The sequence below is a fragment of the Denticeps clupeoides genome, chromosome 11 (assembly GCF_900700375.1).
Source record: "Denticeps clupeoides chromosome 11, fDenClu1.1, whole genome shotgun sequence".
Taxonomy (NCBI): Eukaryota; Metazoa; Chordata; class Actinopteri; order Clupeiformes; family Denticipitidae; genus Denticeps; species Denticeps clupeoides.
This window is the reverse complement of record NC_041717.1, coordinates 15,575,090-15,594,716: the sequence shown is the minus strand read 5'-3', so window position 1 is coordinate 15,594,716 and position 19,627 is coordinate 15,575,090. Positions and strand designations below refer to the sequence as shown.

Here is a 19,627-nt window from a genome sequence, read left to right as displayed (position 1 = left end):
GTGCGAGTTTCAGCTGCAGAGCCTCACTGCATCACCCGATACGCCCGCTTTTCAGCCTCCCTGGACCGTTTTCAAGACCCCCCGACAGCGGGCGGCGCCCACCCAGTTCCAGATGAATAACATGACGCCTCCTGGAACGCCCCACCCAGGTGAGACATATAAATGCTCACTTTCATCACTGCCTGAAACGTATGGACATGATATCGTCTCTTTAAAACCCTAATAATAACTTACCAGGCCACTAAGTAATTTAAATCCCCTCCACCTACTCCATGGTGACCAGGGCAAGTGCATGATTTGTTTTCAGAAATGATTTCTGCAATGATCGTACCCCAGTGGTTAAAAGGATGAATATGAACACTGTTAGGGTTATGCACACACATAAATTCAGGCAAGGACCCCCTACGTCCACCTCGCTTTAACATTTAAATCACTGCAGCTGCATTATTCAAAACCAGCTCAATAACTGAGTGGGGGGGTGGGGGGGTCGTTAACCTGCATCCATTCGTCATCTTAAAGACGTCAGCCATCTTAAGAGCAATTACTGCCGCCATGCTGGCCACCCCCTGTAATGGACAAGAAGTCTCACGCAACGCCTGGACACCAGGACCCCGCGGAGCATCAACATGTCATCCCCTCTCGCCGATATACATCCCCCCCAAAGGACAGTAGTTCCCAGGGCCCGGTGGCTGTTGCTAGGCTACAAGCATATCTAGGTAAATACGGTGATGTGGTACCGACATTTGGCGGATGCTGGCCCTCGTTAGGAAGCCCCAGAGCCAGGACCAGAACAACTGTGGAGTGATGAAGATTAACACGGTGGTCCCGAACCGCACAAAGCCAGCCTGCTTCAGACCCCAGATCATTGTTGCACCGGAATTTGAAAAAAAAAACATTATGCAGGTTTTTTTTTTTTTTTTTTTTTAACACTTGCTGATTATAATGAAACGCGCCAACCTGCTGTCCCCGGAAACGAAATCCGAAAACCCGGCGCAGCGGATCAGAGGCGAGTTGGTTTCCTCGGGAGGCCGTGGCAAATGCCCACGAGCGTCTGCCGGGGACGACTGGCCTTCCAGAAATCGTCCCTGCTGGCTGCGCCCCACGAGGCGCCCCAGACAGGGGGTCTCAGTGCCACATGTCGGCCAGCAAAGCACAACCCACAAAGTTAAAAAGAGGCAGTCTGGTGCTTTTATGTCGCCTCTCGTTGTTTTGGGCCAGCTTTTGTGCCTTTTTTCAAGGTTTCATACGTGTTGAGGATATGATTCACAAATTAAGGTTTAATTAACGTTGACCTGCGACATTTCCGAAAAGAATTATTATCGAATTGTTAATGAATTATGAAAGAATTATTATTGTTGTGTGGTGGGTTACGTACCGTGTTTACACGGACCTGCACTCCGCCCATCCCGCAGCATCACCCAGCAGCTGCAGACTCCATATAACCACGGGAATCGAGCCGATCGATCGATTTATTCATCACGACGACGACAACAACAACGCGGCCTTTATAAAAAAAAAAAATGATATTAACGATCAGCGAATATCGATTCGAGTCTGTGAGTCGGCTCGGTGCCGACTCCAGCCGCGACGCTCCCACCTGCGTCGAATCCGACAGCGCGCAAACGGGGCGCGGATTTGGCAGGAAGGCGAGTCCGGGGAGCCAAGGCGCAGGCGCACTCTGGGAGCACTATCTGGCAGAAGCACTAAGCCCCCGAATCCCGACGAAGCCGAGCAGCGGCGGCGAGATGAATCCCGTCCGGCATCGCGGAGCGGGCAGGAACTTGCCGGGTCCGATTCGTTTGGTTAAAAGCCACCAAGTCACAACACATCGCCGCGTTCAGGTTTTAAAAGCGCCAGTTAAAGTCAAACAAAACCAACTCCCAGAAGTGGTGGCCCGGTTTAAATGTACTTTCGCACTGGCGCATCAGCGGCAGACAGGCGGGCCTGACGGGTCGTCTGTCATCACAAAGCAAAACCGCAGAATAAAAACGAGATCGAATGTTGACCAAAAGGGAGAAGCCCCCCCCCCATTGTTTCCAGCCACCGTGTAAATTCACCGCGATCCGTAAGCGGAACGTGGATCGGGATATTATTCCCACCAGCCCGCGTTCCCCCAACCTTCTTTTTTTTCGGTCTTTCTTTCTTTTGCGCATTTCCGTGCCCGTGCGAGGGCGCGCGTCCGTGCGGCGAGAAAGACGCGAAATTCTCTCACCTGCCTGTCGTCCGGCCGCTCTAACGGTACACCCGCCGCCGCCGCCGCCGCCGCGTCCGCCTCCTCCATCTTCCTGCCTGCCGCCCCCTCCCCAGCGTGACATCAGACGCTGCGCTCACGTCGCATCACAACACGCGTACGTGCTCCCACGTTCGCGCAACTTGCACATCACACGCAGGCTACTTTAATCCCCCGGCTGATCCGCGCGCGCGCGTGTGTGTGTGTGTGTGTGTGTGTGTGTGTGTGTGAAATTTTGGTGGAATTTTCCAGATTTCGACTTGAACATGGCCAGTCCTCAAAGTGGACATACCCGAAAAAAAATTTATAAATCCAACTATACTTGAACATGTCCAGTACAGGCCAAAAGTTTGGACACACCTTCTCATTCAATGTGTTTTCTTTATTTTCATGACCATTTACATTTGTAGATTCTCACTGAAGGCATCAAAACTATGAATATACACATGTGGAGTTATGTACTTAACAAAAAAAGTTGAAATAACTGAAAACATGTTTTATATTCTAGTTTCTTTGCTCTGATTACTGCTTTGCACACTGGCATTCTCTCGATGAGCTTCAAGAGGTCGTCACCTAAAATGTTTTTCCAACAGTCTTGAAGGAGTTCCCAGAGGTGTTTAGCACTTGTTGGTCCCTTTGCCTTCACTCTGCAGTCCAGCTCACCCCAAACCATCTGGATTGGGTTCAGGTCCAGTGACTGTGGAGACCAGGTCTCCACTTTTTGTTATATAAGTCCACATGTGTTCATTCAGTTTTGATGCCTTCAGTGAGAATCTACCAACGTAAATGGTCATGAAAATAAAGAAAAGACATTGAATGAGAAGGTGTGTCCCAACTTTTGGCCTGTACTGTATATATTGCTTGTGAGTGACTAAAGTAAAATATGGTATTTAAAGATTACTATATATATATATATATATACACACACACACACACACATATATATATATATATATATATATATATATACACACACACACACACAAACACACTGAAGATTTAACTACTTTGTAAAGTAGACAGTGTACACACACAGCCATTAATGTCTAAATTCCTAGCATCAAAAGTGAGTACACCTCTAAGAGAAACAAATTGTCCAAATTGTGGCCAGTGTCAATATTGTGAACAGCCAGCATTACTTTCCACCACTGCCTTTCACAAGTTGCCACTAGAATCCTCTTCCACTTCTCCATGACGACGTCACGGAGCTGGTGGATGCGAGAGACCTTGCATCTCTCCACTTCACACTTGAAAAAGCTTCCCCACTGATGGCCAGTAGGGTCCCTATGTTGGTAAGCCGCCCTGCGGCCCAGTTTCCGAAGGGTGGGGTTTATGCCCTGCTTCACAGTGCATGACTGCAAAAGTGACCACCTGCCCACCTGCTCAGTTGTACTACTAACCTTCAGGCAGAACATTCAACCCCCGACAGCACCGGATACATTTCTTAACTGGTTTCACAAATAGAAGGAAACACAAGACATGTTCCAAAGGAATTTTATTCTTACATTGTGAGAGGATGACAGAAAAAAAACCAAAAAAAAAAAAATAAACCCACAAAACTAGTGAAGACCAACGCATTAAAATTATGTTACCTTATAAATAAATATTAGACTTTTTGGCCACTGGTCTTAATACAACCAGTAGAGGCTGGTCAGACCTATGGTTAAATACAGTTTTAAGATAAAAAAAAAAAGGAAAGAAAACGGCAATTTTACAAACAAAGCTACTTCTGAAAGCTTATTGAACCTTAAGATTTTGTTTGTCTGCATAGCTGTATCAGTAATACAAGGTATGTCGTATGCAAAACAGTTAATCTTTTCCAATACATGATGATGATGATGCTTAACGGTTAAAAAGAGAAAAACAAAACAAAAAAAAGACAGACACTTAAGAAAGTCAGTATAATTAAGAAGACTTAAAAATCCTTAAGTTACACTTGCTTTATTCTAACTTAAGTGTTTACCCTGGTTTAGGTGGAAGCCCTCATAGGATAAGACATAAAATCACAATTAACACAGGTTCATTGTACACATAAGATATGGCTCCATTACTCAACCTTGTCAGAGGGATGGCTGATGGATGTGAGCATTAAGAGCTTCTAAAGAGCTGCAGACAGAAAAAAAATAAAGTTTTAGACAAACAATGCGAAGCACAGCAGCCCAGATGAACGCTACCGTGGGCAGAATTCATGCCTTTTTCCCTTGTTTTGTGTGTGTGTGTGTGTGTGTGTGTGACCTTCATTTTACCCAGTGGCAGCTGAATGCTAGCCAGTGGCGAGCACCCATTAATCAGGAAGGGCCGTCAGTGTCTGTGAGTAAATCTGAAAATGACAGTGTCAGATGTGGCGTGCCCAGCTCCTGGAGGGTGTGGTGGGATCTTGACACGCCTCTGATCCCCAAATCTTCAGCTGAATTAGCAGCTATAACACACAAAACTGTAAAAAAAAAAAAAAAACTATTTAGTGTGAACAACAATAATATTAGAATATATGGTTCAACCATGGCGGCGGTGAGAGGGATGGTCTGGTTAAACCCTGTCAACAGACAGTGGACACTTCAAATCCAGAACAGGTGACTATGTGGAAAAGCACCAAAACGACATGTTTATGAAGCCGGCATGAGACACCAAGGCAGTGAATATGGCTGCAAAAACGGCTACACCATCCGGCTTTTTTAAATTCTGGCCATTAAATCAACTGGTCTTGGGTTCGCCATGGGTCAAGGAACATGGCCGGTGTTCTGTTACAATTAAAGGACAGACTGCTTTTTAATTCAATACGCTAATTATGCAGCACAGTGCTCTTAGAGAAAAAGATGGGGGGGAACGTGGCGGACTGAACACTCTGGACGCATTTCGGAGTCGTCGTATCGCTCCTCTAAACCACATCGCTATTCAGACAGACATGGCCCGCCCTGCATAAACAGCGCTCACGTCCAACCAAAGTCAAACACACCTGGTCCAGCTTATCGGTGCGTTCAGAAGGTGTGAAGAGACGAAACTGCAGGAAGAACAGACGCACGGAGATGCGGCGGGTCGCTGTTAAGCGGCCAGCAGCCCCCCCCCCCCCCCCCGAAAAACACTGGGCAACAACTAGGAGTGCCGGTGTTTGTTCAAAAAACGAGGTGTTCCAGATATGACAAGATATGACACCAGTATGCCGCGTGACTGCGTCACAATAAATAATACATGGAAATTGCGGTATGTGCAAGAGTGCAAATATTCTTTTATATATATATATTTATAAAAAAATGTGACTCATTAAATGTTGGTAAAATTTGTAACCTGTTTCAGCTATAGATATGCTCTTTTGTGAGCGGTAAAAACAGCACACTCACCACCAGCTCTCAGAAACGCAATAGCAGTTTTTTTTTTTTATAAATCGCTGCTACAGTGAAAGTAGAACAATAATACACCTATACACTGATGCTATATGTCATATGTATTACTGTAACCACCAAATTCATTAAAAACACATTATAATTAATCTATTAACCCTACAGAGCACACCCGAACATATTTAAAAAGAGGTCTACAAAGTCAGCTAAAATTTCATTGTACCAGTACAGTAGCTCAAGAATTCCTCCATAGAAAAACAATGAACCTACGGACCAATAAGAGGCTTCGATATATTGCCACATCATAGCTAGCTATCAATTACATTTTCATCAACATTGGCCGACCAATCTCTAACTCGTTTCTGTAGCAGTACGTCATCTAACGCAAAAGCAGCGGCATCGACGCAGGTCTGTGGTTGACCCAGAAGCGGAAGCATGGAGCTGAGGAACAGTCTGAAATCTGTTTTTTTTTTTTTTTTTCTTTCTTTCTTTCTTTCTGAGTGACAACTGGATTTTTGACACAAGGTGGTTTTTGTCAGACTTCTTCTGTCAGTGGCTCGCTGGACCCTGCATTTAATTTCCTCTCCTCAGCTTGATGCCTCTGCTGTCAGATTAAAAAAACAGGATTCATCAGACAACAGCATTCATAGCACGACTTCCAGAAATACCCACAATTCAACACTCCTTCTCACATGAAGGAAAAAAAAAAAAAAAAAAAAACTAAACATTTGAGATGTTAGGATAAAATCACACTTGATTCTTTACGCTCAGTGAAAATATACGTGACATGATTGTGACGCCGTTCCCCTTCAGAATGAAATCCGTGCTGGAAAAAAAAAAAAAAAGAAGCTGACAACTCAGGCACTTGTGCTTGTGTACCTGGGTTTAGTCTGAACACTGAGTGTCGAACCCTCATGGATTTCTGCCTTTCTCCCGTGCTGTAAATGGTATCTCATGTGCTTTTGTGAAATTGTCAATGCTGGCAGATCTGAGCAAACACACACAAAAGGTGGGCAAACGCGGGTTCACTTCCGACTCCGGCTATAAATACTGTATACAAATCTGATCCTTCTGACAGGAGAAGAGGGCAGACGGTTGCAGATTTTATTGATCATTCACTTCTCAGTGTGTGTGTGTGTGTGTGTGTGTGTGTGTGTGTCTTCAGGAGCTCATTGTTGTGCTTATTAGTGGCTGACTGTAGCTGGATGTCAGAACATTTTGTACATGTCACATTTAAATGAAAAATGAGGCAAAAACATAAAAAAAAATAATAATAATCTATCAGCAGTGTGCAAGTCAGTTTCAGTTTTGGTTAAAAGTGCACCACTGACTCCTGTCAGTAAGTCTACAACTGATGGCAGCATTGTGGGTGAAATGCTACAGTGTTTTTTTTTTTTTTTTTTTTTAATGGAAGACAAAACATTTTTAAACTTAAGTAGATCAACAAAGTGCTGATGAAAAAGAAAAAAAAAAAAAAAAAAAAAAAAAAGAAAATGGACAAATAAATAAACTGCTGATACAGACCTGAGATTGGCATTTCGGGACTGAAACTTATCTTCAGTAGAGGTGGACTCATAGCTCGTGGATTTTCATAATGAAGGGGAAATTGTGGTGTTAATCGCGAAAAAAAACCCCAAAAAAAGACATCAAGGGCCCAGCCAATTTCGAAAAGGCTAAAGGGACAATGGGCGGGGTCTTAAAAGCATAGGACCTATTAGAGAAGTAGCCCAGCCCCCTCCTTATTATGGCATGGGGGTGGAGTGCATCAGGACGCTACTGACCTATCACAGAGTCCAGCCACTTCCTGTAGGCTGTGGCAAACCGTCTCTGTTCAGGGCTGCGGCAGGTGGCGAGCGTTTGATCGATAAAGTTGTGCTCGGCCGTCAGCCTGGGGCAGGGGGGCTCCGGCCCCCTCTTCCGACGCTTGCTGTCCTGCGTGTAGCCCCCGTGTTTGACCCTGTCTGAAACCCCGTCCACGTCCATGGGCTGCCCGTTGGCGCTCTCCCCGTTGGCCTCCACCAGGGGATCGTTGCACGAGTCTCCCGGACGGAGGAAAATACTTCCGCTCTCGCGACGCTGCTGTTGCTTCCAGTGGTGCCAAAGGAAGAAGACGTGACGTCTGAGCAGAGAACAAAAATGGATAATAATTAACATACACTGATACAGCACTTTCATCGACAGACCAATAAATATAGTAACTATAGTAAAGGTTGTACTGAACTATTTTGGGGTAGTGGTGGAATAGCGGCCCCGTAATCAGAAGGTTGCCGGTTTGAATCGCGATCCGCCAAGGTGCCACTGAGCAAAGCACCGTCCCCACATACTGCTCCCCGGGTGCCTGTCATGGCTGCCCACTGCTCACCAAGGGTGATGGGTTAAATGCAGAGGACAAATTTCACTGTGTGCATCGTGTACTGTGCTGCTGTGTATCACAAGTGACAATCAATTTATTACTTTACTATTTAGTAGTTTACTTAAAATTCCGGTATAATTACATATATTTTTATAAAAGCCATAAATATTTATTGGTAAACTGTGTTAGAACTGTACTAATGTGGGGCAGTGGTGGGCTAGCGGTTAAGGAAGCAGCCCCGTAATCAGAAGGTTGCCGGTTCGAATCCTGGTCCACCAAGGTGCCACTGAGGTGCCACTGAGCAAAGCACCGTCCCCACACACTGCTCCCCGGGCGCCTGTCATGGCTGCCCACTGCTCACCAAGGGTGATGGTTAAATGCAGAGGACAAATTTCACTGTGTGCATCGTGTACTGTGCTGCTGTGTATCACAAGTGACAATCAATTTATTACTTTACTATTTAATAGTTTACTTAAAATTCCGGTATAATTACATATATTTTTATAAAAGCCATAAATATTTATTGGTAAACTGTGTTAGAACTGCACTAATGTGGGATAGTGGTGGGCTAGCGGTTAAGGAAGCGGCCCCGTAATCAGAAGGTTGCCGGTTCGAATCCCGGTCCACCAAGGTGCCACTGAGCAAAGCACCGTCCCCACACACTGCTCCCCGGGCGCCTGTCATGGCTGCCCACTGCTCACTCAGGGTGATGGGTTAACTGCAGAGGACAAACTTCACTCTGTGCACCGTGTGCTGTGCATCACATGTGACAATCACTTCACTTTCTTAATGCACTCAGGGATATGGTAATAGCTCCATGTAGAACACCTTAATTGTCTTGATTAATTCTCAGACACAGACGAGTTCAGTGTTTGGGTAACTACCGTGCAACGTGGGAAAATGAACATTAGGCCCGCCGTCTCAACATTCTTCATACTTCAGCGCGTGCCAGCTTCCTCCTCCTGAGGTGCCCGACCAGCCGCCTCACAGTACATAAGTCACATCTGTTGCTATGACAGGCTTCACTACAAATACAGAGCAGCAACGGCACGGCGCAGGACTGCAGCGAGCAGCTGGTCCGGGGAGCCTGGGGAAAACATCGCCGGCCCGCCCAGTCCCGTCACCAGCCACGCCATCCATCAAACAATAACCCTGCACCTCCAAGAACGCCAGGCAAGGACAGACATTACATACGATGCCAGGCTTGGTGTTGGTTCAGAAATGGTTGATCTTGAGGGCGAGTCGGGGTTTATTATACGTGTCCATTGCATCGTTTCTAAAATGACACAAACCACAGGTCATAGCGACCTTCCTGGTTGGCTGCAGAATAATTTAGTATCTCCGCCCACTATTCAGGTCATCTTTCTTGTGTTTTTACTGAATATTGCTACCTACACTCAGTTGAAACCATGGTCACGCTTAGTAGCTGTTCTGAATTACTTTATTATTTTATTTATTTTTTTTTATTACAGACCATATGCATAAAGGAATAAAAGTAGCTGGTGACAGATGCCGGTTAAATCCATGATAACAAGGTCTCTTGAGTCATGTTCACCTTTAAGTGTGAATTCAATTAGATGAATAAGGCCGGTATAATTAAGAGAGCGTGTATTCTGTGCTGCAGCGCTCAAAGCAAGATGCTATGCACAGACGGGAGCTGCTTTAGAGTTGGTGGCCTAGCAGGTAAGGAAGCAGACTCGTAACTGAAAGGTTGCGGGTTCGAATCAAGGTCCCACTGAGGTGCCACTAAGCAAAGCACCGTCCCCACACTCTGCTCCCACGGGCGCCTGTCATGGATGCCCACTGCAAGGGTGATGGGTTAAATGCAATGGGCACAATGCTGCACATCACAATGACAAAACCAATCACTTTCACTTTAAGAATTCTGTGATATGATTTTTTTTTATATATCACTATATGATTAAAGACAGCTCTCTATGTGATGTGTCTATCTGAAGAAAAGAAATGTAGAAGATCACCTCACCTGTGACACCAGAGCGTCTCGTGTCCTGGATACGTTTCAATGAGGTCTGTGCACAGCTCCATCTCGTCGTGGAACAGATGAGGGACGGTGGCTTCATGGAGGTCTTCAGATGAGCTGGCCAGGCCATCGCCGTTTGACTGTGGGGGGCTGTGGGAGCCGGCGGGGGTCCTGAGAGGTAGCTGTGGAGACTCCCGCCCACAGGCCAGCTCCGGGTGGTTTTGCCCTTGGCTCAGCTCCGTCACCAGTGCCTTGAGAAGGAACTGGCGGTAGTGGAAGCCACTGTGGTCTGACACGTGCATGGAGACCCAGTGGCTCATGGAGGACAGCTCGTCATGCAGCACCTGCAGGGGAAGATTTCAGGTTTTTTTTTTAAATATCACGTGATCACCGCCCTAATTCAACCCTCCACTCCCATAAACAGGGAAGCTTGAGGCCGTCCTGGACCCAGAAGAGGCTAACTGCATGCAGAGAACCCCCTGGATGGAATATGAAGCCAGGTCTGTGGGTCTTCTAGAAGCAAAATCCTTCTTCAGGTGAGGAACGGTTAAAATGCTTTAGTGAATCAGGGACTGTAGGCATCATTTTGCGGCCTTAAAATAGCCCGAGCTAATTGGAGCACGAACAACAAAACGTGATTATTATCCCCCATTAAAGAAACTGGCCCGGCCCCTCGAGGGCTCCGCTGTGCCCAGTGACTCTTTGCTGGAGCTCTTAATTTTTACATCTGCCCATGAGCCTTTGGGGAACGAGTGTGAGGATGAAATGGCGGTGATCTAATAAGCACTTGCTTCTCTCAGTCTCACACGCACAACCTGCCTACGAAAAAGTGCGATAAGAGCAAAGACGACCCGATTTAAGCTTCTTCACTGAGAAGGGGAAACTGCCTCGGCCCGTTAGACTAGATGATTTGCCATAACAAAGTCGGCCTCAGTCTAATCTGGGATCTGCCATGGCAAATTGGTCACAGCGCAATTTCCTGAACACCGCAAACATCTTATTGATGCCAACTTGTGTCAGAAGAAAAAAAAAAAAACTAAACTGAGCTGTGGTGAGCTTGGCTTGACAAGAACAATTACACACAACTTTTCTTAACAAATTCATCCTGCAACATATACGTTTACGAACTCACGGTGGGAATAAGATACATCCAAAAATACATTTTCACCTCACGTCAGTGACTGAACCATAAATGAGCAATCACCGGAGAAGTGTTTACATAAAGATGTAAAGATTTGTTTACATAAAGATTTTCATGGTATAAGGGTGGCATGTTTTACAAGAACACATACGTGGATTGTAAATGTCTGATCATTGTCCTGCTATAAATAAAGAGTCTGTTGTTCACACTAATTAAAAAAAAATGCTTTTGTGTTGTGTGTGGCATCCTCAACCTTGAACTTGTGGGTTAAGTTGGAATTTTTTCTCTGTGTGTGTGTGTGTGTATATATATATATATATATATTTTTTTTTTTCTTTCTTTTTTCAGCGTCGCTTCACCCCCCCCCCTCTAATACAGCACAGCCCACATCAGGACAAGGCTCGACTTCACACCTCCTCCGGCTGGCGCCACAATCTGACTTTCCCTACACTCTCCACATGACGGCCAGCCACTGACTCATCTGACAGACGGCCGCGCCAAGCGCGGGCTCCCACTGCTCGTTCATAACCCTGTCCAGCCCCATGGATGAGGAGTGTGATGGAGGGCCTACCTTCAGGTTGCCCTTGGCCAAGTTTTGCAGAACCCAGATTCGGTGGGACCAGGCGTTGTAGTTGCTGGGGTAGCGACCGGCGGCGTCTGAACAGACCTTTATCTCCTCGTGCAGTAGCCTCTGCAGGCGTTCGCTGTGGGGTGTGCTGTCGCCACGGTGACCGCTTGCATGCTCCTTCCTCTCCGAACCCTGAGGACAGCACTCACGCTGCACCTGCTGCAGCACCCAGCGCCTGGAGCACACACACACACACACACACACACACAGTTAAAGCCTTATTGCACACATAAACACACTCAAATAATTACGTCAATTCATGGGTGCGATGCATTTTTCAACTATTTAAATAAACATCACACATTAAGATAACATACAAGCGTTTTTCCGATTATGAATCCTCTCAGAATTTAGGACACTAAAAGTGTGCCACCTCTACACTCTCGTCTGTCATAGGATGAGATCTGCTCTCAGCAGCAGGAGGAGCGAGAGGCAAAATAGTCCTCCTCTAACGCAGAGACGGCAGCCTCTGCCTATAAATAATGACCCTGCTTTACGCACACTGGAACTTTTAAATTTATTTGGACTACATGTCCAAATAAATTTTTCAAAAGGTGCTTCCTTGTAACCTTGCTTAATGCAGCTGAACGGAGCATTCAGTCCCATGGTAACTTCAATGTGGTTCTTCTTAAGCAAGCTTTGATCACATTATAGTTCATAAGGATATATAGTATACATTAAGGGTCACCTAAGTATATTTGGAGAAACCTTGATGTTCCTTACAACAGTAACACATACATCTGAGCTAATAAGCCATAAAATGCTATATGCTAAAAAAAAAAAAAAAAAAAAAAAAAAAAAAAAAAACCTGTGTATCCATGTGTCGGGGCTCTTCGGGAACTTGGTGAGGGCCAGTTTCCCCAAGTAGAGGTCCTTTTCCGGCGAAAGGAGCCCACACTGTAACAGCTCCTTCCTGACGAGGAAAAAGCAGGAGTTGACATCGGTTAAAATTTGCCTTTTTTCATCCATTTTTCATATGACGGTACTGTAATTTGAAATAATCGCTTTGAAAATCTGACAAGAGGTAAAGTGTCTGGTCCGTACCTGACATTCCAAGCCGTGGTAAAGTCTGGATTCAGCAGCAGCAATGTGCAGGTGACGTCTATAAGGACTGGAGTGGCACAGAGACCAGGAGCAGGAAGGAAGAAAAAACAGAGCAGAGCAGAAAAAGAGCAGGGGTGTGCTTAAAATACCCACACACAAAAACACAGAATAAAGCAGCAGCGCTTCAGCACCTGCCTCAGGATCAAGAAGCACTTCAGTGCTGCAAATGCTTCATCATCGATCAAACGCCTAAACTCGGAAAAGCAACCTTTCATTACTTACAAATGATCTCTGATACTTACATCCAGAAGGGAATATTTTAAGAATCTGAAATGCTCGGATATTCAAAAAAAAAAGAAAGAAAGAAAGAAAGAGCCGTACCTTCTCGGTCCAGCCACAGTTTCCTCTGTCTGTAGAGCAGCAGCTTGTTGTGCACATAGGGCAGGAGGAACTTCACACACCAGCTCTCCACCCCAAGCTTGTTCTCCACCAGGACGATGGGGCTTCTGTTGCACCTGGCTTCGGGGCAGGGGATGAGCCCAATCTCGTCGCTGCAACAAAGCAGCAGCCAGTGAAGGGCAGGATGACGGGGTGTCACCTGTCACCACGTTCCTGCTCTACAGAAGAACCTGGCAGACTGTGCAGCCATACAGGGTGTGATGCAACACGCACGACATCACACTCGTCTACTGGCTTCCAATTCACACACAGACAAAAAAAAAACAGCCCATAACAGTTTGCATAATAATGCAATGTTAATGTACTGCACAATGTGCATGTATGTTTTTTTGTAAAATAAAATTTCCACTCAATGAATCTCTCTTATTATTATGCTATGTGCACTATTGACCCCATTATGCAACCTTAACTCATGCAACCCATTTAAATAAATAGAAAAAATTACAAAAGGGTTTGAATAACTCTCGGTTAGTACGCACGTAAAGGATGCAAAAGAAACCCAATTTCTGAGATACTAAAGATAGCTGGCGTGACTCCTGTCGTGCGAGCCTTCCACACTTGTCACATCGGAGCATATTAAACGGCTTTCAAGCCTCTCGTGTTACAGATTTCACATTTGATCATTAAAAAGAGCCCCAAGGAGATCGCACGCATTACAATGCAGATGGATATTATCGCGCTAGTCGGGATAGCCGGCGATACATGCAGCACTCCGCCGGAAAACAAGTAGTTTGCTCGGGCTCAGACGAGCGCCGGCACCCGACGAGACCCAGACTCGGCGCGAGCTCACAAGTCGGCGTAACACTGCCCCTAAATCCCCTCGCCGGCGGAATACCAACATGTTGGGGTTCTTCTTGAAAGCGTTACTGATATCTTTCATAACTCTCTGAACCAGGACGTCCACCTCTTCTTCCGACTCAGCCATTTTTCACGGACCCTCTGACGTCACGGGGGCGTGACTCAACAGCATCCGGGATATTAAGGAAGACTGCCCCGCCTACTTCTTGTGGGCCGATCTAGAATCGGCTTCGTGGGCATGGACAGAGATCGCCGTCACGATCCAGGAGAGAGTAGGGCCGATCTCAGATCAGCGCTAAACTGGCGGTTCCAACAAACCGACAGGACACCGACGAGGCTTGGTTGCCCATGGCAACTTCTCGGCAGCTGTAGCAAAAAAAAAAAGTCATTACGAGTGACTTGATAAATTCAACCTACTTTATTATTTCGTTCAAATGCATTTCAAATGTCATATATTTAAAGTTCATGTCTTCTTTGATTATTTTTTTTTGATGATTGTTATGCATATGAATGGGCCACATTTGTTTTGAACTAGAACTAGAATTCATTGTTTTTTTATAATATCACATATTGAGAGAACTGTAAAAACTACTACGCAGTAATTACAGCAGATCAAGAATTGTTTCAAATTGGCAATGAACAAACAAATGCGCTGCCATATGGAGTGAAGTGAAGTGTCCCCTGCAGGGATGAATAACTTTAAACCGTATCTGACATAGGGAATAGTTTCCATTGTTTCACAACTTGTCCAAAAACCAGTCCTGCACATAAAATCCACGATTCCTACCTCACGTTGACCCCATGATGATTTAGATCCTCGTTTTTTTGCTAACCTTGTTTGTTGAAGGGATTAATTGGTCATGTAGAATGAAGGCCTCTGCAGCAGCACCCTGTAGGTGTGCTACGGGTGTGCTTTGTAGAAGCAGCTCTCTTGTGTTACTGGTGACTGCCAGAGGAGGGTGATGTGTGTCTAAACTCCACAATTAGGACTGTTACGGAAATTGTTCTATATCCTTCTGTGTTTTCTATGGAAATTGTTTAGAATGGGGTGGCCTCACCATGACAATGCCACGGTTTTGCATTTGGGGACAGGTTACGAGTGTGGTAAACATGACATAACTTTCTGAGAGGTTTAATAATGGCTGAAGATGTGGAAAATGTGCAGACTTGATGTAACCAAGTCACAGCTGTTCAGAAGCTCATGATGCACTATGTCTGCATTATGCAGGTTTAATGAACACGCTAAGAAACAAATACTAATGGCCTAAAAATGGCCTTTGTTTGCTCCATGGTTATGGTCGTGTTAAATTCTTTCGGCATCATTCTCTTTTAGGAATCGCAAACTAGCACAGATGAAGCTCACAGTGTTCATTTTAGATCTCCTGGACGTGGAATTCGTAATTTTTATTTTGTGATCATAACTGATAACACATGTGCAATATGTTCAGTCTGTCCTTTGAGTGGGGATCTTTGCTCTTCCTATCTTTAGGCCCTGAGGGGCATTCGTGCTTTTCTGTTGCTTTCAGTCTGCCCAAAGGAATCACCTCTCATTCTAAACAGGAAATAAAGAAACACGGATTATCACACAATGAGTTCCCTGTGTTCAAGATGCACATTCAGATCTGTGGGTTTCTCTGTATTTTCGTCGCGTACCAGTTTCATTTCAGCCTGCAGCCTTCTCGGAGACCATCCAATCGTTATTAAGTTCTCCAACTGAAAATGTAGTCTTAAGTAACCTTTGACACAACTGTTCACATTCTTGTGCCTTTCTGGGGTCCACAAGCTCCGGTTCACAGACCAGGGTGACCATCAGAACTGCCTCATTTGTATATACAGTTAAAAAACAGACAAGCATCATATGCTTTACATTTGACAGACTACAACACCACGTTCATATGTTGCAAAATTTGCTGCAACACTGCATGTGCACTGAATGCACTCGTTACCAACCCTGACATAATCCCTGATAATGCTTCACCGTGCTTCTTGTATTTCAGTGCTCTGCCTGCTGCAGACTGTGTATCTCACAGTGTGACATCATTTTCCAAGGAGCCCATTCTTACAGACGGTAATATTACAGAGGACACAACCCACAGAAGGCTCGTGGCTGCATGAGTGCCTGCCGTCAACCCACTTAAAGGAGTGGCGTGAGTATTTTTAGATGTCTGTTACAAGCATCAGACTCCGAGCACGATGGGTAGTTGTGACGGGCAGACATGAACTACCGCACCCATTACTGAAGACAGCAGAAGGATCAGTTCTCAAAATCACAGGGATCTGTAATTGTACATGGTGTGCACCAACGTACAGTGATGATGCCTATTAACATAACCTCTCACTCTGTGCTTGGCTTCATGTAAATATGTGCAGAGACAAATGCGATCCAGGCCTTGGACGATCCGCGTTTAGTAAAAAATATGGTGTGTATATTTCACATTCTGTGGAGAAGAACGGTGCAGCAACAACAGAGAGGAAAATACTGTTCAGCCTTTACAGTTAATTACTCTTATTAAGTTAATAACTCTTATTTTTATACCTGTGGTACCATGAGATAAAAGGCACCGTTCTAGACACTGTGTAACACAGTGTCCTCCAGAAGAGTGTTTAATGTTCTGAAACTGCTCCGTCTCAAGCCTGTGGTTTTCGATTGTTGGCTCAGGCCAGTGTTAAATTGTTTGGGTTCCATTTGGTTTCCCATTCCGTCACACAAAAAAAGAAAATGCCATATGCTAACAAAATCAATTTGTTAAACGAAGAAACCAATAAATTCAGTGCCATTTGTTTTTTAAAGGTATTATTCACATAAATGGACAATTTGTTTATGGTGTACACAATGATAGTCTAGCATGCTCCAGACACACCATACTCTGCACCCCCTTTTTTAAGGCCACTTCAACATCACAGAAGTTAACAATTCAGCCGTGGGGCAGAATTACAGCCACTTTTAGCCAGTCCCACACTGAGTTTTCCCCAGGAAGCTCCATTTCGGTGTCTGTAGCTTTAAATGCTAATGAGGAGGAGAGAGGCGGGACGAGGAGGAGAGCGGCCTATCATATTGAGTGGGCATTCGTAGAAATTATGTCATCAAAACCTCCTGTTGTTCTTGTGACAGTGTAAGCCACAGAGAGAGGGTGGAGCCTATAGTTCTTTCCACTGTGGTAGCAACCTAAGACTCTAAAAATGGGCATAAGTCTTTGTGCTGCCTTCACACTTTTTAAATGCATTTTGGGCCAAACCTTCATTCGCAGACTAATGTCTGGCCTGAGGTTGGCAGTTCTGACACTTCTCACATAAACACATGTGAGAAATAGAACCCCAGAGAGCATTTACAGTCTAACTGATCCTCTAATTTATTATGTGATTGGCCCGAATCATTTAATTGCACGTTCCTGGATCTTGAGTCAGTTGGTTCTGATATGTTCTGATGTTTTGTGCCAACGTTTCATCGTCACCATGCTGGAGATTTCACATTGCCTAGCAACATAAAAAAACAATGTTTTCATTGCTGGATTGAACTGTGATGGAACATAAACCTCCATGTTAATGACAACGGAACAGTTTATCAACTGGATTATCCTGTCCTCAATATGACAAGAAGAAAGGGATTCACGTCTCTGTATTTCGTGTAACCATTACAATTGCATGATCAACAATGTGATTAGTCCACAGAACGATGTTGAACCTGAATGGACAGGATAATCGTTGAATTGCATTGCATTGCATTTTATCAACTCGTCAGCTCCTGAAGCTCAAAGCGCAATGAACTTATCCAGGCCCTCGACACCACGCCCAACTGTAGCACCCGTTATAAATGTAGTTCAATTCAGCTTCATCTGAGTCTATATAAAAAAAATTGTCTAGCCACATTGTCTAGTCTAATGTGATGTAATATGGTATGTGCCGTGCTGACCCGGTGATTCCGCCGCGAAGGCAGCGCACACGGCCAGTCTTTTAAAGTGCTTCTGCAGATCTGGCCAGCGTTTGGTTAAACTGAAACACCCCCCTTTGTAACCATGACGGGCAGATTTTTCGGGCGGATGATAAAAGACAGATGCGGACCATGAAGCTGATAATCATTCACTCGGGAGCCGAGAGGAGAAGCCTCCCAGCAGACCCCTTTCCTTCAGCTTTAATATTTTAGCAGTAAATGAACTGAGGAAAACTGCTGGCCTTTAGTGTCCCACGATGCACAGCCACGGGGAAAGTTGAATTTGAATGCAGAAAAAAATGGCTGATGTATACATTTTCTTTGCAACCTACGTCTTGAGCACTGTTTTAATTGACACAAAATGAGAAATGCTGCAGGTATGTGACTTCTCGAACGAAATTGTGACGCTGCTTTCTTTTTGCATTAGCCTCACGCGAGCTGGATGATGGATCTGTGTTCTGCTCACCACATGCTACTGAAGCAGCATATTCTGGAGTCGATTTAAATAAATCACAGGAAAGACCAGCAGACTGTTTAGATAGTTTTCGAATTGCTGCACCTTCTCCAAGCCTGGATTTCAAATGGGCAAACAGCAAATTTCATGGTCGTTCTTCCACTAGAAATAAATAACAGACTACCGAACTCGGGTCACTTCTCTGTTCTCACTCTGTTCTTGATGCACACTCCAGAATTTGCTGCTGTGAAATGCCACCAGAGAAAACACATCTGCAGTAGATGGGTCCGAAGTAGACCTGTGTGGCTTTTACTGAACAGCCTTTCAAAACCATTCAGTCGCTCATTCAGAAAGTGAAAGAATGTTTTGGTGTATTATGCTGTTTCAACTATGGTAAATGAAAGATGTTTTATACCCAAGCCAGAGCTGCTACACAGATTCGGTATCCGATTTTGCACACCATGGCTGTGGGTGTGCGAATGGTCCTGAATCATCCTCCTGAATCACTGAGCCATTAGCCTGAGTGACTGCACTTGTTTGCTGTCAGAATAAAATAACCATTTCCATCCTCCACTGTCCTCCTATTCCTCTAATTGGCAGCTTTATTTCAGACGAAATATTTTATTGCAGCAGCTTTACATCATAGATTTGCCATCTTTTATTCTATTGTATTGATTTGTGACTTTTAGGGACGTCCCACAAGCCAGACTAGTTGCACAAGTTCCACTTCTTCAGTTTGTCCACTGGCCCTGCATTTCTACTTGGTGGGAAAAAAACAGCGCCCTCAATACACATGGTTTAAAAAGAGCCTGGCACCCAGAGCACCACTTCCTGAACAGAGGGAAATTTAGATCCGGGTGTTCCCAGCTCGCAGCCTCACGATTTCACTTGCCTCCGGCTCTCTTTAGCTCAGTGTCTAAGGATCAAGGAGAGGGAGCTGTGATCTCATCTCAAATAAAGCAAACCAAACACAAGTCAGCATAATGTTAAGATGTTAAAAAGAGTCATTTACAGTCAACAATGCAATTATACATTTATATATGTGTGTGTGTTTATATATATGTATAATTGCTTGATTGTATAAAGCAGTGGTGGGCTAGCGGTTAAGGAAGCGGCCCTGTAATCAGAAGGTTGCCGGTTCGAATCCCGATCCGCCAAGGTGCCACTGAGGTGCCACTGAGCAAAGCACCGTCCCCAAACGCCTGTCATGGCTGCCCACTGCTCACTCAGGGTGATGGGTTAAATGCAGAGGACAAATTTCACTGTGTGCACCGTG

At 45.0% G+C, this 19,627-nt stretch overlaps 2 protein-coding genes across 6 annotated transcripts in view; both read right to left on the bottom strand.

The window, feature by feature from the left end:
* The window catches only part of apba1a (amyloid beta (A4) precursor protein-binding, family A, member 1a), a 35,655-nt gene extending 33,275 nt beyond the window's left edge, over nt 1-2,380 (bottom strand). The window contains exons 1-2 of one of the 5 annotated variants that reach the window (XM_028995415.1): nt 2,213-2,373; nt 1,376-1,503 (exon numbers count right to left, since the gene is read on the bottom strand). The gene's annotated coding sequence lies outside the window, so the exon portion shown is untranslated. Of the gene's footprint in view, nt 1-957; nt 981-1,375; nt 1,504-2,212 lie in introns of those variants that run through there. The other 4 variants (XM_028995418.1, XM_028995417.1, XM_028995414.1 and 1 more) reach the window with 4 other exon arrangements.
* A 1,426-nt stretch (nt 2,381-3,806) lies between these two features.
* ptar1 (protein prenyltransferase alpha subunit repeat containing 1) lies at nt 3,807-14,140 on the bottom strand. The gene is made up of 8 exons (XM_028996015.1): nt 14,011-14,140; nt 13,094-13,263; nt 12,713-12,779; nt 12,477-12,581; nt 11,612-11,843; nt 9,903-10,243; nt 7,347-7,684; nt 3,807-4,664 (listed from the first exon to the last, which is right to left on the bottom strand). The coding sequence occupies exons 1-8, from the start codon at nt 14,094-14,096 to the stop codon at nt 4,519-4,521; spliced, it is 1,485 nt and encodes a 494-aa protein (XP_028851848.1). The 5' UTR covers nt 14,097-14,140; the 3' UTR covers nt 3,807-4,518.
* Nucleotides 14,141-19,627: the final 5,487 nt, after the last annotated feature.

Excerpts from the sequence above, each read along its gene's own strand:
- ptar1 (XM_028996015.1), bottom strand. The coding sequence starts at position 14,096 with ATGGCTGAGTCGGAAGAAGAGGTGGACGTCCTGGTTCAGAGAGTTATG. Across the intron at positions 13,264-14,010 it reads TTCAAGAAGAACCCCAACAT|CGACGAGATTGGGCTCATCC; the intron begins GTTGGTATTCCG and ends GCTTTGTTGCAG. Across the intron at positions 12,582-12,712 it reads ACCACGGCTTGGAATGTCAG|GAAGGAGCTGTTACAGTGTG; the intron begins GTACGGACCAGA and ends TTTCCTCGTCAG.